Raw genomic sequence first — 26,493 nt, 5'->3', positions numbered from 1 at the left:
GTAGAGTATGCTTAAGTGGATGCGTGCCTCCGAATGGAAACAAACATTTACACCTGCCTCATTCATCACAACTTAACACTTGTAAAACTCAACCTAAACCTGAGGGCGCTTCAGAACTCACAGCACCTTTAACATTCCTCACCTTTTGCTGCCAGTATCTATCTGGAGAAACATTTTCTTTGGATTTTCACACATGCAATTTGCAGTGTAGATTTTAATCAGTCTTTCCCCCATTCTTTCATGTTCCAAATTGGACAAAAAAATCCCTCATTTGGACGTGCTTTTGCTCTCTTTTTTCAAATACAAAGAGCCCTTTCATCCAGGCCAGTGTTTCCTCCTTCCATTAATTTACACTGCCCTCGGCTCTCCTGTGGCAGGGGGGGGGGGGGGGGGGGGGGCATGCTGTGCTGGAGACTAAGTGGGCATCCATCATTGTGCCCCCGCTGCACAGCAGCCTGCTGGTATGCAAGAGCACTGTTTTTGCCCCCCCCCCTGGATATAAGGTCATGCAGGAGAATCTAGCATTAAATTAAATGCAATGGCAAACCCAACAGTAATCTATCTTCCTGATGCCTAAAAGCTCAGAGGCTGTCAGGAGACGCGTCAGTGCTTTGCATAATTATTTGGATATTTAAGTGTTATTGTGTTCATGTCTGCGCTCCAGAGAACGTTGCGATTACACGTGTGGAAGAAGAGGAGCTTACGTTTTTTTTTTTGTAGTTTACAATGCAGAATATCATATGGAAAGTGATGTAATGCATATATGAAGCTTCCTGTAATGTAAACATCAGCGATATTTATAGCAACGCAGCATTGTGTTGTGCAAGGCTTGTCAGTAGGACTTTGTTTTTCTCATGGATCCAGAGCGGGAGCTCTGTCCTCTTGCCCAACCGGCCAAAATGTCAAAACAAAGTTGGTGTGTCCTGAGATCACACATTTCATTCATTCTTCTGTGCTGTCATATTCGCGCTCACTCATGCTGGCTGTCATTTTCCTACTCTCGCTCACCTCCAGTGCCATAGCCACACCTCCCTGCCCTCCCCTCCCCTCCCTGTCGTTGACTAGTTTCTGCTTAACCTGTTTAGCGTCCCTCCCTGTGAAGTCTATATAACTGCGGGCGGTGGCACCTGCCGCTCACTCGACTTATAACGCTTCAAGCGAGCTACAACCTGCTGACCGTTTACTGACCAGAGTTTTGCCAACACAAAAAAGCGATAGATGTCGGCCGACCAGGAAATCTGTCACTTGTGCAAGGAGGACCTGCGGGATCCTGTGTCCATCCCATGTGGACACAACTTCTGCTCCATCTGCCTGAAGACCTACTGGGACCATGCTGACCACACGGGTACCTACATGTGTCCCCAGTGTCGGGTCACGTACAACAAGAGGCCCACGCCGCGACGCCTCCACTCCTCAAACTCCCACTCCCATTCCCACTCCCACTCCTCCACGCGCAATTCCACCTCCAGCTACCGGGCCTCCGAGCCTTCGCCTCCGCCGCCGCCTTCCCCGGATTACAACCTCGCCGGCTCCCGCGACGTGGGCTGCGACATTTGCATCGGCCACAAGCTGAAGGCGGTCAAGTCCTGCCTCATGTGCCTGGCGTCGTACTGCGAGAAGCACCTGAAGCCCCACCACGAGAACGCCGCCTTCAAGAGGCACAAGCTGGTGGACGAGATCGGTCACCTGGACCGCCAGATCTGCCCGCAGCATCAGAAGGGGCTGGAGCTCTACTGCCGAACGGACCAGATGTGCATCTGCGTGCTGTGCACGGTCAAGGAGCACAAGGGCCACGACATGGTGTCCGCCGAGCAGGAGAGAGCAGAGATGCAGGTAGGACACATTCACCTCCACCTGCTTCACAGAGCTGGTCTTGTCAATAATTTGGTTCTTATTTACATGTCTGTCCATGTTAATGATTAACGTGGTATTCTTCTTGGAGTAGTTCTGGTTATTTATTGTCGTTTTATGAACCTGGCTATCGCACGGCACTATGCCCTATTGACTTTCGGCCAACTTAAGATGGAGAACAAACATAAACCCCCTCCTCTTACAGTAATGACTGAATAGTGTGAGTTAAGCTTAAGAGAACTTCCTGTTAGACTCAGATGGATTGGTAACCATAGTATCTGCCAAGCCCGTAGAACAAACATGCCCCGCTATCAGCAGGCCCCACCCAGAAAGGTTAAGACGTCAATAGATGTGTGTGGTCCAGAATGCACTTGAAACTAGATAGCATTTGCACTGTTGCAACACATGATCTACAGCTGCAATACCCTTGGTCTGCTACACATTTGACATTGTGGTTCAAAATGCAGACTTGTAGATATAACACTCTTTCTTAACAGCGTGATCAAAGGCGGACATCCCAGGTTCAGAAAGGCAAAAACTCCTGCCAAGCATTTGATCCAAACATAAACCAGGTCATCCTAATTTGCCGCCAGGTAGATCAGATAATTAGTGATATCATTAATTAAGTGTTAAGTGTAAAGGTAGAACAAATATTTGGAAGGACTTTTACTTTCTGGACCCGTGATGTCTGCCTCTGAGCATGATATACCTCTAGGACATCTTGGCCTTACCATGCTCAGGAGAGGACAGCAGCTCCTTTAGTTCTGAGCCTACTTGTTTTCATCACTGTAATAGGTCTTGTGACAGCTCAACAAAAACATGGCACTCACGATTGTTTGTGTTAATTCCCACAGCAACGTTTGGGTGCCACGCAGGCAGAAATCCAGGAGAAGATTCACAACCGGGTGAAGCAGATGGACGAGCTCAAGCAGGCTGTGGACTCTCTGAAGGTAACAAGGACATGCACAGAAATGAACATGACTAAATGCATATTAATACTTCAAACGTATTACATATTTATTAACGTGTCATACTGATTTGCACTCAAATATTTCACTGAGCATTCTTCCCACATACTTCCCACTGAAACTAAAATAATAGAAAAGTATTTGAAGAGTTATTATGAAGGAAGCTCACAAGCAGGCCAAAATAGAATTCCCTTCAAAGCTCTTCTACTTGTTGTGCACCACAATGGCCGGAAATTCTCCTGTACTAACTCCATGTCCTCACTCACCTCCCTCCCTCCCCCTCCCTCCCCCTCCCCGCCATCCAGCATTCAGCCCAGCGGGCCCTGCAGGAGAGCGAGAAGCTCTTTGGGGACATGCTGCGCTCCATTGAGAGGATGCAACAGGAAATGAGCAAGCTCATCTCGTCCAATAAGAAGGCGGCGCTCAACAACGCCGAGGGCCACATGGACAGGCTCACCCACGAGATCGCCGATCTGAAGAGGAGGGACAACGAGCTGACCGCACTGTCGAAGACCGAGGACCACATCCACTTCATCCAGGTGACTGACCATCCTGTGCACCAACCAACACAAACATTACAGTTGGACTGACCTCAATAACTCGACTTCAATAACATGACTTATGTTTGCATTAAGACTCAAGACTCCTTAAAGACTCATTAATGACAATGAATCAGCATTCAATTGCTTGCACCATTGTGGTTGTGCTTTTCTTGTCTCTTTCAAGTTGGATTAAGACTCATAACACGAGAGACCATAGCAAATATCCGCTGGTCAATTTTTTTTGTCCAGTTTTATTAAATGCTGTGTCCTTCTTTGCTGCTGCAGAGCTACCACATGCTCATCGCCCAGACTGATGCGGAGGAGCTGCCCAGTGTCAGTGTGAACCCCTACTTCTCCTTTGGCTCCGTCACCAAGGCCGTGTCCGAGATGAAGCAGCACCTGCACGAGTTCAGCAACGAGGAGCTGGTCAAAGTGGCCAAGACAGGTAAGGCTGACCAGTACTCTCATCTATCTACATGTATCACTGTTTTCTGGAGCTGGACTGACTGGGACTACTGTATGTATTTTGACATTTTTAGTTGTTTTACTAAATAAAGTCTCTTTTAATTGTTTGCCATTTTAGTGAACAAAATGCCATTCTGTCAGCTGGAGGAGACAGGAAAGAAGAGGAGGACGATGAAAGGTAAGCTTCATAGAGATTAAAATGGGTGACCTCCCCTGATTTACATTGTGGATCTGGATTGAATGTTGGACCGGCTTTTCTGAAACGCGGGTGCCAGTTTCAAAACATTCTTGAGTGGTTGCTAGGCAGTGTCTGCCGTTCCTCCACCATAATATTACCTTTTGTGTACTGATATTCATCGAGTTATCCACAGACATTATAGGAATCATTTTCAATGTGTTGTTTTCCATTTTGAACGAGCCTGTTTCTAAATGAAGCTCGTCTCTTGAGTTAAGCATTTAGGAGACATTTTGAAAGTGTTTGGCACATGTAAAGGATGCCTGCTGTTTGTCAGTTGCTCAAGAGGCATTCATATCTGCACTCCTGCAGACAGCCAACTGGCAGGCAGCATGCTACTCTGCATTTCACAAGCCTAGAAGGCTGTGTCATTCATTATTATTGTTTCCATTAAATAATGTAATATTCAACAACATGAAATATCATGACAACACTGACATTAAGACTGTCACTAGGTTTAACACCATGAGAATTTAAGTAGCTTAAATCTTCATTCATGTTTTATGTTCAGAACTCATTGTTTATAATAATAGGGATGGTTCTGTTGGAAATGTCTGTCTTCATTGTCTAATTATCTTCTCATTTCTTGTCTTAGCTGAAGACGTTCAAATGTACAAGAGCCCAAGCCAACAGCCCCGGAGCAGAGATGAGTTTCTGCAGTGTGAGTAAACGTGCTTTTAAAAAGCGTATAACCCGTGTGATTGCTGTGTGAAGATCTCTATCTCACACACACCTCCAGCCATGATGCGATTTATGAGCGCCCTTTGGTCAGGGTCAAAGATCAGCGAAACAATGCTTACACTCTTGATGGATCTCCTGGAGGGTGAACTCTGTGGTGTGCTGTTGAGTTTATGGAGGAGTCTGAGTTTTAAGGTGTGGATGGACCAAACCCCATCCTTTTTTTCGACTGAAATGTGTCAAAAAAGACAAAGAGGACAGCCGTTTCTGTCCGTTTGGGAGCTGATGTTAGGAGGGAGCGGCCTTGCAGCATTCCTTAGATAGCCAACTGGGTGTGCGTAACTTACTGAGCTTGCTAGGTCTGTTGTTTGAGTGGGAGAGTATGCATATTTAGGCAGGGAGGACCTTCCCATAACTTAAGCAAAATGAAGAAACCACACGATTGTCTGGTAACATCATATTTCATGTTGGCTATTAGTCATTGAATTCACTAGACTCTAATTACTTTTGACAATTTTTGGAATGCTGAACCACTGCCAGCATTTTAGTCAGTCAATTAGAAAACCATTCAGTCTGACTTAAGGATCTACATACAGTACTAGACCACTGTGTAGGCTAACTCAGAAAGTTGTAGTTTAACTCATCCATAAGTACTGTGGGCAAGTAGACGCATTGTCAGATTCAAGCTTGTTTTTGACAATCCCGGCCTTCTAGATCAGAGACGCTCTCGTCACTCCTCGGACCAACTGAAAATGTCCAACCAACTCTGACCCGCAGAAGTGGACAGACCCATCCGATAGGCAGGTGACACTACCAGTTGTTCTGTTTGTCTGCTGGTCCACTCCCAAGGGTTATAGTCTCTCTGTTTTCTCTGAGTCTCTTCCCGTGAAAAACTTTGAGGTTGCAGCAGTCATTTGGCCAAAGCATTGAGCATTTTATAGTCATTTTCAAACCTTATCACAGGCCAAGTGACTGTTTGTAGCCTTTCAGTTTTGTCTGTTGGATTTGGTGGCTGAAGGACGGATTTAGAGTTGCTCTGGTGGTTTTGGTTGTTGGTTATTGGTTATCATGGTTTGTAGAGTTTCTAACCCGAGGTTTAAAGCGTAATATTTCCAGTGGCCTAAAAAGCAAGCTGTGGGTGTGTTCGCATGGGTAATGTTTACACTAAGAGAACAGGAACGTTCCTGTTGAGAAGCAAAATAATCTAATTTCTCTCCACCTTTGTTTTCTCTCATTCTCTCAACAGATGCTTGTCAGCTCACACTGGACTCCAACACGGCCTACAGACAACTCTACCTGTCGCGGGGGAACAGGAAGGCCACTCTGAAGAGAGACCCCCAGGCGTACAGCGACAGCGCCGCCCGGTTCGACTGCCTGCCCCAGGTGCTCTGCAAGGAGGCCCTGTCCGGCGGCGCGTACTACTGGGAGGTGGACTGGAGCGGCGAGGGCGCCTCCATCGGGGTCACCTACAAGGGCATCAAGCGGACGGGCTACGGCGACTCCGCCCGCATCGGCTACAACCGCAAGTCCTGGAGCCTCTTCTGCTCGGACTCCAGCTACTCGGCCCGCCACAGCAAAGAGCAGGACGAGATCAGCGCGCCCTACTGCGCCCGCATCGGGGTCTTCCTCGACCACTCCGGAGGAACCCTCTCCTTCTACAACACAGAGTCCATGGCACTTATCCACCAGTTCAAGGCCACCTTCAGTGAACCCGTCTACCCTGGTTTCTGGGTCTGGTATGAGTCGGCAATAACACTTTGTCAACTGTAAATAAACATTTAGTTTATTGAATGTGAGATTAAGTTCATTATAAATCAACTGTACAATTTGTAATGTTTTGTTTTTGGTAAAACAAATGCATATTTGCATCTGTGAAGTAAGTTACTAACACAGTGATACTTCTTACTGTATCTTTTGTGGTCAGAGAATAACATTATCTAGATTTTTATTTAATCAGATGTGGATATTTTAATCCTGTGAACAGATTATATGAAGAACAAATAAAGTGAAGTTGTGAAAATAGCAGCCATGTATATGTGCATATTATTTTAATAAAGTGACTTGTTCAAATAAAATCATTGTTTCTTATTTGAATTAAATAGTGTATTAGGACAAACATTATGTCTAGCATTGTCTTATACATAGGGAAATGAGGGATAACTATAGCTATGCATGGAATCCATCATCTTGCATGTGCTTACCACTGTACTACCACAAACTATGTTGCAAGTTCAGCAAAAAACTACAGCTTCAGAAAGTAAAACCAATTGGTACTGATAACACCTACAAAGGCCATTTCACTAATTAGCTGGTTTACTGTTTACTGTTGACTGTTTATGGAGGAGTCTGACTTGAAGATTGAAGGAGAAGATTGACTGCTTTAGTGAATGAATGAACACAGTTGTTGTAGGTGTTACTTTCTAACCAAGCTAAACCGTCAAAAAAACATTCAAAATATACCTGGACCAGCTTGACCATCATAAGCTGGTCAAGTGTTATGTTAGAAGAATATTCAACTTATTTCAAAGCTAGATGAAAAATACCAGTAGGCCTACTAGGCTATCTATCGGTGCAGGAAGAATATGTGAAAGCCAGAAATTAATGTCACAAAAGGGTCCTGGCCAATCCCATTGGCTTGTTGTACTATCAACCTTATACTGGCATTAGGGTACCATCAGAGAAAAAGCTGTTGACATGAATTGTAACAGTGGTGCTTAACTGGTCTGGCCTTAGGGCCCTCAATTTCCCATGGTCATTAAGTGGTGACCCATAATATGTTTGTTTTTTTTTAGTGGAAAGTGCATGTAGCTGTTTTGAACATGCTGATGTTAAGCATATTTGCAAAATCCTCACTGGTGTCGCCTTTCAAAGTAGGCTAGGCTATACCCGACAGGTTTGTCTTTGAGAGTAGGGTGCTTTCCATGTGCCGTTTTTGCTTTTATGTTTTCATGTTTTCATGTGCCAGCAATTCACTGCACAACACACACTGTATCTGTCCCATTTTGTTCTCAACATAGGCTAATACTTAAAATATTCAGGGTTGTTTTACCCTATTTATCACTGAGATGATGTAACATGACTGTCAATAACTTTGTCCAACAACTGCCATGCGGATAAAAGGTATCAAAGTAAAGGTCTGCAGGTTGCAGGTTGCTTTGCAAATGTAGGCCTGGCCAACAATTCTTGACTCAATGTATTTAGCCTAGGCCTATATCTATTTATTTGCCTTATCCACAGCCTGTCAACAAGGTCACTTCCAGTCGCCTTAGAACAGCTCAGGATAGGGTTGCCAACCGTTCCGTATAATACGGAATCGTCCCGTATTTGACACCTAAAAGTCTTGTTCCGTATTGAACTAATACAGAACGCTGTTTGTTCCGTATTTTTGAGAAACTGCTCAATGCACACATAGGCTACTACAATTAAAAACATACACACAAGAAAAAGCCTAAAAAACTCCCTGACGCAACGTGGAGTTTGTTGGTCTGCGAGGCATGGAGTGAGGTCCGGTGCTTCACTTGATAATTAGCTGCGCAATTGATCATGCAACCGCGGCCCGACAGAAAAGAAAACAAACGTGTTCTGCAATCAGGAGGAAATGCTTGCTAATAGAGTCATACAATTAAGTGGTGGTATGAGCGTTCATTGCATGCGTTTGCACGTTTGCGCGACAGAAACTGAAACTACACAATAACGTTGTTGGCAAAGCTCCGCTTCAACCTGTTGGAAGGCTATTTCATTAATTAACGTCATTCAACAACGTGGATTCTTGCCACTTCCATAGAAACAGAACAGAGACTGTAGGCTACAATAGGCTACTTTGTTTAGCATTGAGTATTGTTTAGGCAAATTTGAATATAACATGGTCAAAAGATTAGTGTTTCATTTAAAGATCTCCAGATAAGTTATTTACGCCTATTATAATTTATTTATGCTGGGCCGTTTACCATAAACAAAAGTTGGTAGGCCTATTATGTTTCCTGGATCTTTACATGCAGGCATTCAAATTAAATTTCATTATAAGGCATAGGCTATACGTTTTTTCTCCATTTGCCTACCAGTGTAGGCTATGATTGCATAAGGGAAACATCCCAAAACAATAGCACCCATATAATTGCTGTTGTTTTCAGGAGTATCATGCAATCATGCAAAAGCAATGAACTATTGTAAATATATCTTACATTAGTAAAGCAGTCCTCTGATGTGAATATCACAAACTAGCACTTTAAGCACTTTTAGCACAGTATTGACTGCTAAGTGAAAGTGCATACAATATAGTATAATAATAATTGTGACAATGATAATCATAATGATGATTTGATGTGGGGTGGAGGTACGTGTAGGTGGGCCCTATGACCCCAAAGTCTGCCATAACCGGGCCTCAAGTTTGAGGTTTGAGGCAAAAATACCCCCCCCCCCCCCGGTATTTTTGTTCCGTATTTTATTTTCTCAGAGTTGGCAACCCTAGCTCAGGATGAAGTGTTTTGTTCAAAGGCACAACGGTGGCAGCCGAGAATCAATGTGAACTTACCATCATTGGAGAAGTGGCATTTCCCTGGGCAGATGACTTTATCATTAGATTAGACATCACACAACTTCTGATGGGCCGACCTCAGAGCAACCCTACACTATACTGAGAGTTTAGTGGACCAAAAACAAATCATACCCCTGTCAGAGCCATGAGTATAGACTGCCATCCAGTGGTGGTAACCTATGGATGGAAAAGATTTGCATGTTGTGGGTGACAGCTCAGCCCTGATGTTGAGTCCCTGACTAAAGATTAGCAAACAAGAGAAGTTCTTTTGAGACCTATGTCTACTAATTATCAGGCGCGTGCCGTCCATATGGGCAGGTGGGGCAACGACCTCCCAGATGCATCCTCCACAAAAACTAGTTCCTCAGTAAATCACTGCTCCAAGTCTATTTTTTAGTAATATTGTTGTCACATTAACTATTTCTAGTTTCTATAGGCTTTCCAAATAATATTGGTCTGTTGACATCAACTTTTGGATAATGGTGGCGATTCTAGTTGAGTTTAACGTAGTCATGTATTCTTGGGTCGGGACACCTCAACGACCGCATTCCTCCGTATGTTTATAGCATAACCCTGGCGGCTTCAATAAGGATTGTAACCCGCGCTAAAAGACGCCTGTGTGGGCGTCAAGTAGTCTGCCCTATGGTCATATTCTAGAACAGTGGTCAAATTATTCCGCCAGTAACTATCGTTTCATTTCCAGATGCTTGGCCACTGGCCAGTTGCACCTGTGCATAACCATGTTGAGTTTCTGTTAAAAACAATGTGAGAGGTTTAAATGAGAATATAAGTTAGCTAACGCTGGTGTCTTCCTTGGCTTATCAGTTAGTGGATTTAGTAACGTTCATGGACAGCGCAAAAAAAGAGAAAGCAATGTTCAAAGGTAAGCTAGAGCCACGTCAAAGATTGTCTAGTTGCTTTGAACCGTCTCTGGCCACGTACTGCATTCAAACTGAGCTACAGGCAATAGTTCTGCAAAGTCAACGAGTTATCAGAAAATGATTCATGACACCCAACTGTATTGAGTTGCAGTCACAAAAAACAAACTAGGCTACTTAAAAACAATATACATCAGTTAGCAAATTAGGCTAGTTCTAGTCAGAGCACAGAAAACTAGTTTTGTTTACCCATAGCAACAACGTTGCTATGCTTGCTGGTTTAAAGGCCAAAGTTCATTTTAAACACTACTTTTGATTAATGGGTACATAAAACACTCAGTATATGAATATCATTTAAGAAAAAATCTCAAGATGTTGCTAAAGGACAGTTTTTGTCGTTTTTGGTATTTGATGGAATTTTAACGTAATTCGGTTGATGATGACAGGTTGGGGACACGTTGAACCTGCGCTTACTAATTTGAGTGTAAATTCTATGGAAATCGCAGTTACACTTTCAACATAAAGTTTGTGTATTTAGACTTCGAATTTCGTCACCTAATTTATATCACAGCTACCTAAGAGTTTACCAAAGATAACGTCGTTGTCCGATTTCAATTTAATACATTTTTCTGAATTTGGGGAGATCTTGTTATGGAGGCTATTTTTTCCATTTATTCCTATAGGAAAAGGTTGTGTCATAGGCGTAGCCTTCACTTTCATAAAGTTTGTATATTTACACTTCAAATTTCGCTACACCATTTATATCATATCCACCCTTAGGTTTAACAAAAATATAAATGTTGTCCAATTTTATTTTAATACATTTTTCGGAATTTGAGAGGTCCCGTTATGAGGGTAGGCGAAACTAACTGCAGTTCAAATGGCATCGCGATTAGCAGTTAGCGATTAGCGATTAGCATTTCGCTATAGTGGTTTTAACTTTGCTGAGGCTGTGTTAATACTGATCGCAACTGCTGTTATGAAGACAGTTTGGAGCCTGGCAGACGTGAAGGCAGTGAAAGGTAATTAAATGCATGGCCCAAGCGGAATGAGTGGAGATACGTCCTGTGTTGCTGATATCGTTAATTGAGCTCAAGCTAGTCTGACCATGCATAGATCATATCAGGACACTTGTTTACAGTCAGTGAATAGCACCGAGTGAAAGTCAACGTTGGGTTTATATCTAGTGACAGTGGTGATGTCGTTAGTTTGAATAAGTACAGTAAACTTAGTCAAAAGATCTAAAAATATAAAGCATCATGCTAGCTTTGCTTTGGTTTACTTGCCACCTGTGATCCCCCTGTTGCAAGCCGTCGATTAGGCAGTGCTGTTGCATGTAAACTATGGTGGTGGACTGCGTTTTGATCGCTGGTCAGGCCACCCTGGACCAGCAAATGTGACGTGATTTATCTATGTCTATATATATATAGGATATCTATATCTATGTATTTACCTATTTATCTATAATCTGAACTTTTTACCGCTGAGCACTGTCTTGCCCGTTTCTCTTTACTCCTCTCTCATGTCATTGTCAAATGTCAATCAATCGCAAGGGGGCTTGTTCGGTGGTCCCCAACGTGACGCAATAGTGTGCATTGAGGGGGAAAGAAGAATCATTGCAAACCTCTGTAAAATAGTATACTTTTGCGTGTTATATTCCGTTTTGTGACACCCAACAACATCAAATACAATGGATAACAATTTAGGCGAGTAGTACCAACAAGCTAATAATGCAAATTTGTTGGAAAATTAACCTTGCAATACGGGCTTTAACGTGATGAGAACGGTGCCGAAATAAATCTAATCTAGAACTAATCAACTGGGCTGATCTGCAAAATATTCCACTTACATCTCTGGCTGTGACATGATTTATTTTAAGCATAGAACAAACTCCTGTGAAATATGACATTTTTTTAATTTTATGTTTCTGCCCCACCAAAACGTACGGCCACCGCACGCTACTGCTAATTATCTGACATAATTAACACATTGCACCGTATCAAATTACTTACAGTGATACAACATTTGATTCAACTAGCTTTGACGACCCAAGCCTGACTAACTATTCAAGATGCTTCGGAACGGTCTCTACAGGGCTTTGTGCAAACACGGACGATTTGCTTGAGCGCACTCGTTGAAACAGCCGCCGCATTTGAGTGAAGATGACCGCACAGGTGAATCCCCCAGTTTGACCATTACTTTTCTCAGAGCTGTGTTGTACCCCATCACCCTTGACTTTCAAAGTCGCATAAATTCATTACTATGAAAGTACTTTAATTGTTAATAGGGTGTTTGAACCTTCACTTAAATGCTGATTGATCAGTAAGTAACCTGTTAGCATAAGCTAACTGTTAGCCTATTAGCTTAGCTCTCTCGCTGTTCTGTGAAGTGCAAGGTGATGTCTTCAACTCTTAATGATGATCAGTTTGGTAATCAGTCTCAGTTTGAGTAGCAGCTATACTTTTTAAAACGTAGTTTTAGGCCACTTGGTAGGTTTCTATCGGTTGCAACCAAATCTTAGCCTATTAAGGAACCTTAAAGTTAGCTGTCAGTAATGTTGTTAGCGAACAACCATAGTAACGTTAGCCCCCTCCCCTTCTCTGTAACGTTAGCCTAACTTACTGACAAACTGTCGTTTTGTTGTTGTTGTTGCTGCTGCTGCTCCGCTTTAGTGAATTTGCTATGCAACTGTTTGTTTTGTTCTTTTTGACGAAAGTTATTGTAAACAAACTATTTAGTTTGGTCATATTTTGAGTGCCCTTCATGATGCTACATATCCATATCCATTCCTGTCTTCACACATTCCCCAATCATCCTAACTATTTTATCCTTACTACTTTAGCATAGTTAAATGTTATTTGTTGTCTCTCTAATAACAGATGGCAGCTACGAAGGTCCCGGAGACACGTGACATAACCAGGATAGAGAGAATTGGTAAGATTGTGGCATACCATCAAATCTGCTATTGTATTACGTTAAATATTATGGCCTTTGATATTGACCAAACTACTGTAAAACATGTTATTATGTTGTACGTGTCCTGAACTTTTTGTCATTCCTTTTATCAGGAGCTCACTCACACATCCGGGGTCTTGGAATAGATGATGCACTGGAGCCAAGACAGGTCAGACACACTGTTAATGATCTTGTCCCTCTGAATTTGCTTTTGCTATATTTGAGTTGCTATATAATATTCAACATAAGTGTGCCCTCCCCTGTTGCAGGTGTCTCAGGGAATGGTTGGGCAGTTGGCAGCCAGGCGAGCAGCTGGTCTGATTCTGGAGATGATCAGAGATGGACATATTGCAGGGCGTGCCGCTCTCATTGCCGGACAGCCTGGAACAGGAAAGACTGCCATTGCTATGGGTGAGATGTCACGTCCCAGAATCTTAAGATTTAGACTCACTGAAAGTGTACTGATTTTCCACATGTTGACCATGAAATCATGCACATGCATAGTATACAGTATCAGCCTCACTACGGTAAATAAAACATAAACTCAATTTATGTCACTTTGTATATTTTCATGTGGAGCATACTGAATGACACATACAGTAGACATAAGTAGTAAACCAATGAATCTGCATTACCCCGATCATTTGCGGTCACATCCTTATACATCCTTAGTACATTCATGCGGATCCTTGTGGATCCTTGTTTTAGTATCTTTAGTATATTTTACTGTTCTTTTTAGTCATGTGGATTTGTTATTTTATCGTCCTGTTGACGTTGAAGTGTATGTTGTGTGTGTGGTGTCTTACGCTACTGGGACCTTGAATTTCCCCTTGGCGATCAATAAAGTATCAATCTATCTATCTATCTATCTATCTACACAGACAAACCTTGATTCACTTAGTGGATTTGCACTCCTTGTTTAGGTATCGCCCAATCTCTTGGCCCAGACACTCCCTTCACCTCCCTGGCTGGGAGCGAGATCTTTTCTCTGGAAATGAGCAAGACCGAGGCTCTCACTCAGGCTTTCCGCAAAGCAATCGGAGTCCGAATCAAGTGAGTAGGCTGCGTCGTCCTATTTTCTTGAAGAAAGTCTGTTTCCATCTATTCTGTCACAGTGCCTTTGTGAGTAGGACTTCAGCTTGAAAGCATGATTCACATTCCATGTCAAGTCACCTATAGCCTTGGAGGTTGTGTCATTGATTTTTATAGAAGAAAGATTACATTTAAATGTTGATTAACGTTTTTCATAAACATATCATAAAAATGTGACAAGACATGACCTGAATGCTTAAGCTAAGTTTGAGTGTAATGACCCACTTTCTGCTTGTAGCCTCATGCCCCATTCACATATATGGCAGTTATGCTCTTTGCATGTTACGTGTCTCCTAATATATATATATGTATATTTTTAATTGTTGTGCCATGCTTTTTCTTTGCACCATTGGTTATTTTGCCTGTAATCGCTGAATTACATTAATATTACATTGCCTCTTGTCACTAGTTGCTTTCAGTCTGAATGAGACTTCACTATGATCATGATGTTTTAACAGGGTTTACCAGGATTTCTGTCCATTCTGTCATTTGTGTTTCTTTATTGGTGTAAATGCTATAAGACGCTGGAAACAGACACATCCTCAGCTGTACCTTTGAACACAATGAAACATAGCAAATTGTCACCATTCATATGACTTAAGAAAATGAGCATAGTGGCATGATGTTTGATATGTTATGGATGTGTGTGTGTGTCTGTGTTTCACGTTGCAGGGAGGAGACTGAAATCATTGAGGGAGAAGTGGTCGAGATCCAGATTGACAGACCAGCCACAGGGACTGTAAGTGCACTGGCAGGCGGTACAATGCTCGGGCTCTGTGTGTCGTCATCAATTCAGCTGACTGTGCCAAGAGGGCTCGACACAATCAGTCAGTGAATTCATCTTTGCTAGTGAGAAGATTGAGGGTGGAAGTAGAGCAGTGAGTCTGTGAATGCAGCGCTGAGAGTTTTCAGGCAGACAATGTTCCAGACAATCTGCTGCTGCATAATAACATTTATCACTTTTTAAGTCCTGAAAGTTATTAAAGATGTTTATCATAGGGAAATAACCCTTTTCTGTCAAGGCTGGGAAGAATACTCAGACAGTTGTATTTGTAGGTCATGTTAAATTGATAAATGGTCTTGAATAATGGGCTTGGAGCCATTCGTACCAGTGTGGTACAGTTGAAGAGAACAGCTCTCAGGAAAGAGAAATGTCTTCCTCTGATTTATTTGACCTGTCTACATCTGGCATTCTTTAAAAGGGGGCCAAGGTGGGCAAACTCACTCTGAAGACCACAGAGATGGAGACGATTTATGACCTTGGCAGCAAAATGATCGAGAGTCTGACTAAGGAGCGTGTCACGGCTGGGTGAGTTGATGTTGTTTTGACGTTGCTGTTAACATTGAACCATTACAACCACATGTTTAAATGCGTGAAGGGGAATAGAGGCTCTTGAACATAACTATAGATTTGAATCTTTAAAGCATCCGTCAAAGAATATTAGTTTTCTTCTCTGATGATGGCATTAGACTTGTGATACTTCTGTCTGTTTTTGTGTGATTTGTTTACGTTTTCCATATTTTATAGGTAGCTATGTTTGTTGTATGACCGTAGCGGCGTAGCATAATGTTTTAAACTCCGCTTTTTCTTATGTCGATCTGCAGAGATGTCATCACCATTGACAAAGCCACAGGGAAAATCAGCAAACTGGGACGTTCTTTCACCAGAGCTAGAGACTACGATGCCATGAGTGCTCAGGTGAGTGTATGAGAGAGAGAGAGAGGTGAGTGGAGTGAGTGAGTGAGTGACCAATATACCAAATTAAAGTGAAAGACCTTCATAATGTTCTTCAGAAACCTTAACCTTCTTCCTGTGCTTCTTTTGAGCACTTGAGGAAAAGCACTGGCTGAAATATAAAGTTTCCGCACAGCGTTAACAGTGTGTACGGACTTTCTCTTTCGCTCATTTGTGGATGCGCATTCTCTCTCTCTCTTCCCCTGTGTGATGTCCCAACCCGCCTGTGTTTGCCGTCTCCTGCTTTCAGACGCAGTTTGTCCAATGCCCAGAGGGGGAGCTGCAGAAGCGAAAGGAAGTGGTCCACACAGTGTCCCTGCATGAAATCGACGTCATCAACAGCCGCACGCAGGGCTTTCTCGCCCTCTTCTCAGGTGCGTGTCCTTCCCCACATGTGCTCTGCAACCTGCCTATCTAGGTGATCAAGCTGTAGGCTAGTCTATGGCGGTCAAGGGACCTGACCAGTGGGTTTTGTCCGTCCTCTTCTGTGCAATAGGTGACACAGGTGAGATCAAGTCTGAGGTGCGGGAGCAGATCAACGCCAAGGTGTCTGAGTGGAGGGAGGAGGGGAAGGCGGAGATGATCCCAGGGGTGAGCAAGTCTGTCTGTGTGTGGTTGTGTGGCTGTTCATCTGCATGTGTGTGTGCGTGCGTCATATCCATTTCCAAGCTTTTCCCAAACATTTCCAGATGTGCAATAGACTTGCCATTTGACACCTGTCGTGTTTTTCGTTCTGTTTTGGTCGTTAAGACATTTCTCGTGCATGAGCCCATGAAATCCTTAAATGTTTTTGAGAGAAACACAGATTGAGTTTTGGGAAGTTTTGGAAAATAGATGTCGGTGGTTGAATGTGCTTGAATTTCCACATTTTGTGTCAAGTCAGACATCTCGTCTAGTCTATCATCACTGTAGGACAGCACAATTGACAAATGTTGAGAATTGTTCACACATTCAAACATCAGTCCATATAAAAACATTCTCTGTGAGCTTCTGTAAGGCTTGATAGTTCTCATTAAAAAAAATCTGTGTCCAGGAATTCATGTGTCCAGGACAGGAATTCTGTGTCCAGGACAGAATGCATGGGTGTCTACCATGTATAGAATTCCTTGAATTTGAGAGAATAGGGCCTGGAAGATCCTTTAAAGGTCCTTGAATTTGATGTTTAAGAAGGTGTAAGAGGCCCTACTTCTAAGTAATAATAATATAAGTAAATGCCTTTGACTGAGGTGTTGTCCCGACACTATGTGTGCAGGTGCTCTTCATAGATGAGGTCCACATGCTGGATATGGAGTGCTTCTCCTTCCTGAACCGCGCCCTGGAGACGGACCTCTCCCCCGTGCTCATCATGGCCACGAACAGAGGCATCACACGGTACTGCCCTCCCCACCCACCACCATCACCATCCCACCTCCGCTAACAAATCATTCGCCATAGTTATGACATGTCCTTAGATGTTATCGTTTAGTTATCATCACATGGTTTCCATGGTGATTTCTCAATGCCACTTCTGGGAGACGCAGTCATGGATGGGTTTGTTCATGGGACGTGTGATCCTCCTGCTTTCATTCTGTTGCTGGATATGCTCACTTGACATAAAACAACAATAAAAAACATTTTAGATTTTTAAATATTTCAAAATCTGGTGGATTGCTTGCAAAATGATAAACTCTGTCTCTGGTGTGGTGTGCTTCCTCACAGTATTCGCGGCACAAACTACCAGAGTCCTCACGGGATCCCCATCGACCTGCTAGACAGACTGCTGATCATCGCCACCTCTCCTTACACTGAGAAAGAGACTCGGCAGATCCTCAAGATCAGGTGTGACGACCGAGAACACGCTGGACGAGTTAGCTGCCATGTGAAATGATGGTTTTGACTAGGATGGAGTCAAAGCTGGAGGGCTTCATTGTTTACAACTTGGATATTTGCATAATATGGTGTCCGGAGTTCACAAGTGCATTCTGTGCTTATCTATTACAGTGCTATTTTAGCTGTTATATATTTTCTTCCTGTTAAAAGTAACACCACTGCTTTGTTAATTAACCATCCTCTCTCTCAGTCTCCATTGCAAATCATTAATAGCATGTGTTGTGAACTTGGTGGTAATTGCAAGAATCAGGAGAATGTCTGGTTGGCCGCTAATGTTTTGATACCATGCTGATTACTGTGAGCTTTAAAGCAGCACTAAAGCACTTTTCCTCTGTTGCACACACGCTATTTGTTTATCCACCAAATAACGATGTCCACAGACAAGGTAGAGCATGTTGCATGATTTTATGAACGTGTGATGTATTGCGACATCGAAGCAATCTGTATTACCATAGTCCCTCACTCTCATTCCCCACGGCCCCCTCCCCACAGCACCGATAACACCTGCACTACTCACAAAAAGTTAGGGATATCTGGTATTTGGGTGAAATTGAATGTTTCAGTACAGAAAGTACTGAAACACTGAACTGTTGGACATGCGCACTCAAAAGTTTAGAGAAGGTCGCTTTAAGTTCACCTGTAAAGCTTATAGTAGATTTTAGGTTCACCCGAAAGTCGAATATCCCTGACTTTTTGTGAGTAGTGTATGTTGACCTGACAAGCAGGTATGAGAGGATAGGTGTAGAGCAGACTACTGAAGATTTTAGTTGAGCGACCGTGACATGATTAAAGTAGCCCTGGATTTCCCCCCTAAAATAGGAATCAGGCCAAGTTGGGGTCACTCTCCCATCAACAGGGCGTCGCTGGAGCTTGAAATAATATTTAGTGTCCCAGTTCAGCCCTACCTGTTCGTCTAAGTGGCTGTTTGTATCCTCTGTGTTGAGCTGTAGGTCATAAAGTGTGTGTGTGTGTGTGTGTGTGTGTGTGTGTGTGTGTGTGTGTGTGTGTGTGTGTGTGTGTGTGTGTGTGTGTGTGTGTGTGTGTGTGTGTGTGTGTGTGTGTGTGTGTGCGGCAGGTGTGAGGAGGAGGATGTGGAGCTGAGCGAGGAGGCTCACACCGTCCTGACACGCATCGGAATGGAGACGTCGCTGCGCTACGCCATCCAGCTCATCTCCACCGCCGGCCTCGTCTGCCGCAAGCGCAAGGTGAGAGAATACACACACACACACACACACACACACAGTCACACACACTCTGCCCTACTCTGACTACTCCAAATGCAGAAAACAGTGCACAACGAAAAACCCAACATTAAAGTTCAACATGGGCTATGAACTGTTTAACCCTCTAACCGCCCAAGGCGCCGTACGGCGACAAGCAACATCACTGATTAAAACAGACGGAAGATCCGAGTAGGGTGACAAATCGCCTTTGTACTCTCCACCACTAGTTGGCAGACATCCAGAGCTTCGATTCAAGCCCAAATTCGAGTGAAAAAGTTTTCAGGAAGTGCCTGTATTACTCGCGAGAAACAAAAAAAAAAGACGCATTTCCTGTTTATAACGCGGAAGTGAAATGCGCGATCGCTATGCACAAATTGAAGCAGAAAAACGGCAAATGTTAAAAAACAAAGTCGTGTGTTATGAAGTCTTGGGTCTGCCATTCACCTACTCTGATTCTGAAGGAGAATATCTGCCTTTTGGAGATTATGATCGGTCGTTCATTGGCAGTGACAGTCAAGATGCGTCTGTGAATGGAGGTGGGTCTTTGCGTGTGTACGTCAATGTTTACCTGCAGCAATGTTGACCAAAGGGTTCAAATAAGCATGGTGTGCTTGGTGCCAGTGATAATCATGATGATAGTGTCTGTAATTGACATGGTACAGACAGCAGGTCTAGTAAAAATAGGGCTCTGAAGAACTACAAAGTCATCCGTGATAGGAACTGATTTGACCAGGCTACTTTATTATATAGTAACATAGGGATTGTGATAATACTAATAGTTTACTATTGTTGGTTTACATGTGGCTGTGGTCCTGTTTGTTTGTTATGTCGGAGAAATTACAAAAATCAAAGTAAAACTGCTCAAATGTGTTCAACAATCAGTATTTACTGAAATGTGCATAATTTGACGCTATTGCCATCCTGTGACGTCATAATATGCAAATTAGATGAGTATATTTACTCCCTTTATAAACTTTAGTTCATACTCAATGATTTTCACATTTACAGTAGGACCTTATCTCTGACCACTTTCAAGCCATGGCCTTTTGAATTTTTTATGCAAAAATCCAAAAAAAACCCAGGCGGTTAGAGGGTTAAGAGAACATTGCTAAAATATTTTTGTGCACAAATGTTTATTAGCATAGTATGGACAACGTGGAAGCATCCATTCATCCACAAATGCACAAATTAGCATAATGTGTCCAACATGGAATCTGCATACCTGGGCACCTGTTTAACTGAGCACCTGTTTACCTGAGCTCTCCTGTCCGTGCGCAGGGCACTGAGGTGCAGGTGGAGGACATCAAGCGCGTGTACTCTCTGTTCCTGGACGAGGCGCGCTCCTCCCAGTACATGAAGGAGTACCAGGACTCGTTCCTCTTCAACGAAACACGTGAGTGGGTCCAGTGTTCACCACCTGATATTTGTTTGTATGAGTAAACGCACACCTTGTGAGGTGCTCACGGCGGTAAATGAAAGGTTAAATTTAAACAAAAGTGTCGTGGCACACTCGGAACTTCAAGATACTAATTTTTTATTGACCAACGTTTCGGCTTACGCCTTCATCACTGAAGCCAAAACGTTGGTCAATAAAAAATTAGTATCTTGAAGTTCCGAGTGTGCCACGACACTTTTGTTTAAATTTCACCACCTGATATTAACATCCATCTGTTACTTAGGCAGGGCTAGTGTTTTATACCTGATATTAACAGCCATCCGTTATTCAGGCAGGACTAGTGTTTTACACCTGATATTAACAGCCATCCGTTATTCAGGCAGGGCGAGTGTTTTACACCTGATATTAACATCCATCTGTTACTTTAGGCTGGCTAGTGTTTTACACCTGATATTAACAACCGTCCATTATTCAGGCAGGGCTAGTGTTTTACGCCTGATATTAACGAACAAGAAATGTTGAGAAGAAACTTGACTTTGTGTCTTTTTCTGTCTCTGTTTTTCAGAATCTGCCCAGATGGAGACCTCGTAATGACCCCAATGTTACGGCCCCTTTTGTGTTGTCTGTCTGTGTCCTAAGTTTTGCCTTGTTTTCCTTATGAATGTTGCTGTATTTTCTTTTTTTTTTTTTTAAATGAACTTGTTTTTTTATGAAAGCTAGTGGAGTGTACTGCTCTCAGTCTGTGCATCACCGAGGTCCTGTGATCTTTGTTGCTTTGGTTTTCTGAGGAGGAATCTTTGCAGTGACGGCAATGTTGAGAGAGCTGCAATGTGGCAATTAACCAACATGCAATTCTTGGTAATGCTGTTGTATTCCACTATGGTAATATTCCAAACATTGTAATTAAGAGCTGAATAATGCCATATTGTTGCTCTCCGACTAGTAATTCAGGTAACAATATCTGCAATGAAAATAAAATAACAATGTTACGACCTTACCCAAGTGTCATGGTCTGTTCCTATTCAGGAGCATGCCCCACACCACTAGGTGGCAGTGTTAACCCAGTATAAATCTGTAGGACTACCCAGCGGTGGCTGTAGTGATGCTTAGTCTCTGTCTCGTTTGCAGAGGCTGGGCCACTAATGGGCCGTGCTTTGATTTATTAGTCGGCAGCAGTTAGCATATGTTTGCAAACTTGCTCATATAGCGCGGCATGCCATATTCCATGCAGAGCTAAGATGACATTTACAACCAGGCTGAGTTAGCGGTCCACTGTGTGAATATGAGGTGGACTATAGATGCAAGGAAATATGATAAGCAAAGTATTCTAGAGAACTGGTCAACACCTTCAAAAACTAACATTACTCCCAAAATCTAAATCACAGCCTGTTCAATTTGAATGGTTTTTTTGAATACTGGAAAGCCACCCAATTGAATGTGGAGGACACCTAAGCTTAGGTTGCTGCCATTCTATCGTCCACTATGCAGGTGTGTACTGTGTGTCTACGTGGGAGTCTGTGTGTGTCTACAAAGGTATGCAGAGTCAGACACACACAGACTCCCATTGACCTGGAACACAAAGCCCTGTCCCGCACTGCCCGCCGGACTGAGTGCATGGCTGAACACGGCCCCCCATTTACAGGGAACCGGTGTGTTAAAAAATAACCCGACCAAACAAAGAGCAAGGCTGCCTTTTAAAATGGGAAGAAGAGGATATGAGCCAGTACTCACAAAGTGAGGAGGCCATGCATGGACATTGGGTTTGTAGGGGCCAAGAGGAATAGTGTGTGTGTGTGTGTGTGTGTGTGTGTGTGTGTGTGTTGTCATGTGTGTGTGTCAGTCTTTCCTCTCCTGTGTCCCAGAACGATAAGGGTGAAACTTAAAACCAGCCATTAACGTTCCAAAGCTAATGGGCCCGAGCAGGAATGAATAGGAATGGCCGGAGAAACCTACTGAGTGATATGCCACTTATCTCCCATGAGCCTCAAAACACTAAACATCCAGAGCCCAGAGCCGACTGGAAATCAGTCTCCTCTTCTTACACGAACAGAACAACATTCTTGATACGGCGTCAGACGGACGTCTTTCAGGCGCGCAGATAGATGAGAAGCCGTCGTTTCTCCTTTTTATCAGTCAGGAGCATTCGTGTGTGAATGCAAATTTCATTGGTTTTCATGTTTGCCTTGTGCTCAGGAGCCGACGCCGCCAGTGCGCAGCCCAGCCGGCTTACGAGACTGACAGCTTCCCATTAGCCTGCTACGCGGAGATACATGCTTAATGTTTCATTAGTGGGGGGAAACTTAGTGTCGGTGGATTATACCTCCTCTACATCCCGCAAAATCCATTCCAACCCCCCCCCCCCCCCCCCCCACCCCACCCCACCCTGCCGATCTCCAAATTTATGCCTGTGGGCTTCACTCCTAACCTCCCCTTCACCTCCCTCCCCTTAACACCCCTAACCCCCCCCCCCCCCCCCCCCCCAACACACACACACCCCTCTGTACACATGACGGCAGGGTCTAGCCTTCACAGTGCAGTTCTGCCACAGAGGGCTTGATGGGCAGACATGCTGGCTAGGATGGAGGGAGAGGGAGATGCAGAAGAGAAGGAGGAGGAGGAGGAGGAGGGGAGAGAGGGAGGGAGGGAGGGAAGGAGCGAGGGAGGGAGAGGATAAGGGTATTGACGGAGAGCAAGGCCACGTGGTGCTAGGGCAGACTTCAGTGGCCCAGTGACAAGCCCCGAGAACATTAAGAAGCCCAAGCTGTCGTCATGACGGGAGGCCACTCCACACCACACCACCCTTATATAATGGTGCATGTTGGTGGGGCTTTTGTGTGTGTGTGTGTGTGTGTGTGTGTGGTTGCGGTTGACTGGTCAGTGTGGGATCCAGCAATCTGTTCAACCACAGCCGTGTGTGTCCATCTGTGTAGCGTGAAGCACCAGCGCTAGAGATGCTGAAAAGGTTTATGAGATCAGTTTGTGGAGGGTTGCACTGGTAGCATTGCTCATCTTTAGTCCCACCATGCACCATTCACACACTCTCTCTCTCTCTCTCTCTCTCTCTCTCTCTCACACACACACACATTGTGCTGATCAGCAGCTCAGAAATGCAAAAGGGGATTTTAAGGAGAGATATCCACTACAAAGCAAAACCAAAAGATAACACTGTCCAGGATGATGAAGTGTGGAGAATGGCGCAGAGAAGTGTGCAGGTGTGTGTTGTGTTGTGTGCAGGTGTGTGTGTTGTGTTGTGTGCCTCCTCCTGGACAAATAGTCCTCTTCATGTCGTCTCTCTGTCTGTTACCTCGGTCTCACTCGCACCTTTCTGACTCCGTCTCTGGCCGGCTATCTTTAGCCGTGTTCCAGCCACAAACGGAGGATGCAAGCTGGCCCGTGTGGGTTCCTGTGTGTGTTGGGGTGCCGCGGTGGCACCAGGATATCTGTGGCTAACGCCGTTAAGGCCCCCCTTTTTTGGCGCAACTGGGATTTTGGGATTTTATTCTTAGAAAAGCAAAGCAAACACCACCACACCTTTTTCCCGCTTCTGATAAAACCCAGCATTTGCATCCGCTGGTGAATCTATCAGTGTGCGCCTATGTGTTTTTCAACGCCGTGTGGTTATGAAACATATTTTGGTAGGTTAAATATATACGTCTATATATGCTGACAAACCCATATCTAGAATGTAAGGGAAAAAACGTATGTGGGAAACACACACTCTGTGTTATTACTGGCTTGAGGTCTGCTTCTGTGTGACATGCAGCATTCATGGGCAGAGGCTTCTCCTGCCATCACTCAGCTGGCTCACTGACAGGGATGAGGGGGAAGATCTTCTGGACAGCACAAAGAGAGAGAGAGAGAGAGAGAGAGAGGTGGGGGGGGGACTCTTGACAGTAGCCCAGGCATGGCGGGGGAACTCTTCCTCTCATCCTCCTCTTTCATCTTCCTCTTCATCGAGTCCGACTCGCACTGGACGCTGCGCTCCCATGACGCACTCTGTTCTGCTTTGTTCTTCCTGATGCAGTTGGAGGTGACAGACAGACACTCATGGACTCTCCACTGTGTCTGACTCTGTGTTATGTAGACTATAGACTGACTTACATCACTTATATCACGGGTAGCAGCATGACCTTTTCCCTGTACAAAGACTTCCTACATTGTGTTACTTCAGTAGTATTACCGGTGTGTAAAAAGACTTGTGCTTTGGGTGGATATACTAAGGTAGGTATGTTAGAGTTGGACCTCTTTTGCATCTCTAACAGCAACGTGTGCAAATTGAGGAAAAAGATGATGACAAGTCACCCTTCCACTGAAACCTCTTACACCACAAGCGTGTGTTCTCTCTTGCTCTAAATGGAATTAGATTATTGCTTTTGTGCTCCAACACATGATGGAAGTAACTTGGTCAATCTCTGTAGATGGTCCGGCCATGTAATCATTTTGTTTTACAGCCGGAAGGACATGGATGTCTGACAACGTGTCATTAATCTTCGGATATCTATTTCCTCAGGCAGAGGTCAAGGGGCATTCCACACCCCCAGCGGTCACATCAACAATGACAAAGTGATGTCTGTCCACTTCCATAATCTTGGATTGTAAAGGGAAGAAATGCCTCGTGTCAGTTTTTTTTTTAATGGAGAGTATTCCAATTTGTTATATTTTACATAAACAAACACAACTCCGATTAATTCAGTGTTAACACCCTAACTTGTCTGCCATTTAGCAATTTGAGTCAGATTTGCTTAAGATGCCAGCTGTTGTAGAAAGATATCCTCTGGCGATATGAAACAGTTTGGCTCCACTTCCTCTTCTGGGGTGCTGACACACACACACAGTAGAAAGCTGCTGAGAGAGCAGTCCCCCCTCACACACACACACACGCAGCCCCTCACTATAAGCAGCCATTACTATGATTGCTCTCTGCTGGGTCTTGCTGATGGTTTCGCCTCAGCTGGCTTGCCTCTTTACGGGGACGGGAGCCGCGGGGCGATGGAGGCTCAGGCAGCGCTGGGGACGATTTGAGCTCATGGGTGTTTGTTCCCCCATCGCAGTCTTGCTCCCCTTTTATTGTTGTTATTGTCTTGCCACTTACCGCCTAATGACATGGTCGATTTCTTAGCGCCACTTTTGGACCGGAGGACTCAATTACGGCTGCTGCTGCTGCTGTTGTTTTGTCTTTGACAAATCTCCAGAATTCTTGGCTTCACAGAGAGCTTTCTCAGCTCCTTCCGCTTTGTCAACATCTCATTTCTGCCCAGCGAAGACCGCAGAGGTCAAAATGTCAAATGTAACTGGAGCTGAATTTATGTCCTTCACTCCATTCACTCTCTGTAGAATATCTGAGATCATTTTTTCTTTTGTCCTCTGCCGGGACCTCGTTTCTAAAATTAAAGTCATTTCTCATCTCACTTTGCCTTTTCTCCACAATGCCATCGTTATACACCCTGTCCCTCCCAAAGAGTCTCCCATATCTCCTGACTCTGTAATGACACCCAGATTTAATGCGCTGTGTCATTTAACTCCTTTCCTTCAGAACCCAATATGCAACTCAGCATGATTTCCTCTCTCTCACGTCCGAGCGTGTGTAGATTGGATGATATATGTGTCATAACACACTTCTCCCTTCTCCCCAGGGCCTGGTGTCATACTGAGAGCACACCGGGAGAGCGGGTGTGCGGTTTCTCGCGAGGTCGGTGCGAGTCGAGTCCAAATGGCGTGTCTCCATCGCTGTACATGTAAGAGCAGTTCTTTAAACAGGAATAATGGGGCCGTGTAGGGTCGTAGCCTCTGGCCCTGACTGAAAACGCAGAGGAGAGGGGAGAGAGAGGGGAGAGAGAGAGAGAGAGAGAGAATATGAAAAGAGGAGAATCCAGTCTTTTGAGTCCTGAGCAATGTGCGTGTGGCCACTAAGGCGGTTGGGATCAGACGAGGCTGCTGTGGTAAAATACTTAATTCTTTACATAAATAAGGGGCAGTGGAGAAATAGAGCTCCATAGTTTTGTGTGTGTGTGTGTGTGTGTGTGTGAGAGAGAGACGAAGAAAAAACATGCAGATGTTGTATGTCGACAAAAA

At 44.1% G+C, this 26,493-nt stretch overlaps 2 protein-coding genes across 4 annotated transcripts; both read left to right on the top strand.

Moving 5' to 3' along the window:
* Window positions 1-1,124: 1,124 nt before the first annotated feature.
* On the top strand, window positions 1,125-6,814 carry ftr83 (finTRIM family, member 83). 3 transcript variants are annotated; one of them, XM_062536279.1, is made up of 8 exons: window positions 1,125-1,833; window positions 2,706-2,801; window positions 3,125-3,358; window positions 3,647-3,806; window positions 3,945-4,004; window positions 4,657-4,722; window positions 5,454-5,539; window positions 5,986-6,126. In XM_062536279.1, exons 1-7 carry the CDS (start codon window positions 1,219-1,221, stop codon window positions 5,507-5,509), a joined length of 1,287 nt encoding a protein of 428 aa, XP_062392263.1. In that variant the 5' UTR covers window positions 1,125-1,218; the 3' UTR covers window positions 5,510-5,539; window positions 5,986-6,126. The 3 variants fall into 3 exon arrangements, with proteins under 3 accessions (XP_062392263.1, XP_062392264.1, XP_062392262.1); XM_062536280.1 differs by having other exon boundaries at window positions 5,454-5,543; window positions 5,986-6,118; XM_062536278.1 differs by lacking the exon at window positions 5,454-5,539 and having other exon boundaries at window positions 1,126-1,833; window positions 5,986-6,814.
* A 5,376-nt stretch (window positions 6,815-12,190) lies between these two features.
* On the top strand, window positions 12,191-21,418 carry ruvbl2 (RuvB-like AAA ATPase 2). The gene is made up of 15 exons (XM_062535561.1): window positions 12,191-12,325; window positions 13,031-13,085; window positions 13,220-13,275; window positions 13,376-13,517; window positions 14,030-14,159; window positions 14,871-14,937; window positions 15,401-15,507; window positions 15,804-15,897; window positions 16,184-16,307; window positions 16,430-16,524; window positions 17,186-17,304; window positions 17,632-17,751; window positions 18,878-19,007; window positions 20,304-20,418; window positions 20,987-21,418. The coding sequence occupies exons 1-15, from the start codon at window positions 12,314-12,316 to the stop codon at window positions 21,010-21,012; spliced, it is 1,392 nt and encodes a 463-aa protein (XP_062391545.1). The 5' UTR covers window positions 12,191-12,313; the 3' UTR covers window positions 21,013-21,418.
* Window positions 21,419-26,493: the final 5,075 nt, after the last annotated feature.

Source organism: Sardina pilchardus, chromosome 5 (genome assembly GCF_963854185.1).
Source record: "Sardina pilchardus chromosome 5, fSarPil1.1, whole genome shotgun sequence".
In the NCBI taxonomy this organism is placed as follows: Eukaryota; Metazoa; Chordata; class Actinopteri; order Clupeiformes; family Clupeidae; genus Sardina; species Sardina pilchardus.
The sequence above is the reverse complement of the archived record's forward strand: the minus strand, read 5'-3'. Positions and strand labels throughout refer to the sequence as shown.

What these genes read in the sequence shown, in the direction of transcription:
- ruvbl2 (XM_062535561.1), top strand. An exon ending in AACCAGGATAGAGAGAATTG is followed by an intron (nt 13,086 to 13,219) that starts GTAAGATTGTGG and finishes TCCTTTTATCAG; the next exon opens with GAGCTCACTCACACATCCGG. An exon ending in TCGTCTGCCGCAAGCGCAAG is followed by an intron (nt 19,008 to 20,303) that starts GTGAGAGAATAC and finishes GTCCGTGCGCAG; the next exon opens with GGCACTGAGGTGCAGGTGGA.
- ftr83 (XM_062536278.1), top strand. Translation starts at nt 1,219, where the DNA reads ATGTCGGCCGACCAGGAAATCTGTCACTTGTGCAAGGAGGACCTGCGG. An exon ending in AGGAGAGAGCAGAGATGCAG is followed by an intron (nt 1,834 to 2,705) that starts GTAGGACACATT and finishes TAATTCCCACAG; the next exon opens with CAACGTTTGGGTGCCACGCA. An exon ending in ACCACATCCACTTCATCCAG is followed by an intron (nt 3,359 to 3,646) that starts GTGACTGACCAT and finishes TTGCTGCTGCAG; the next exon opens with AGCTACCACATGCTCATCGC.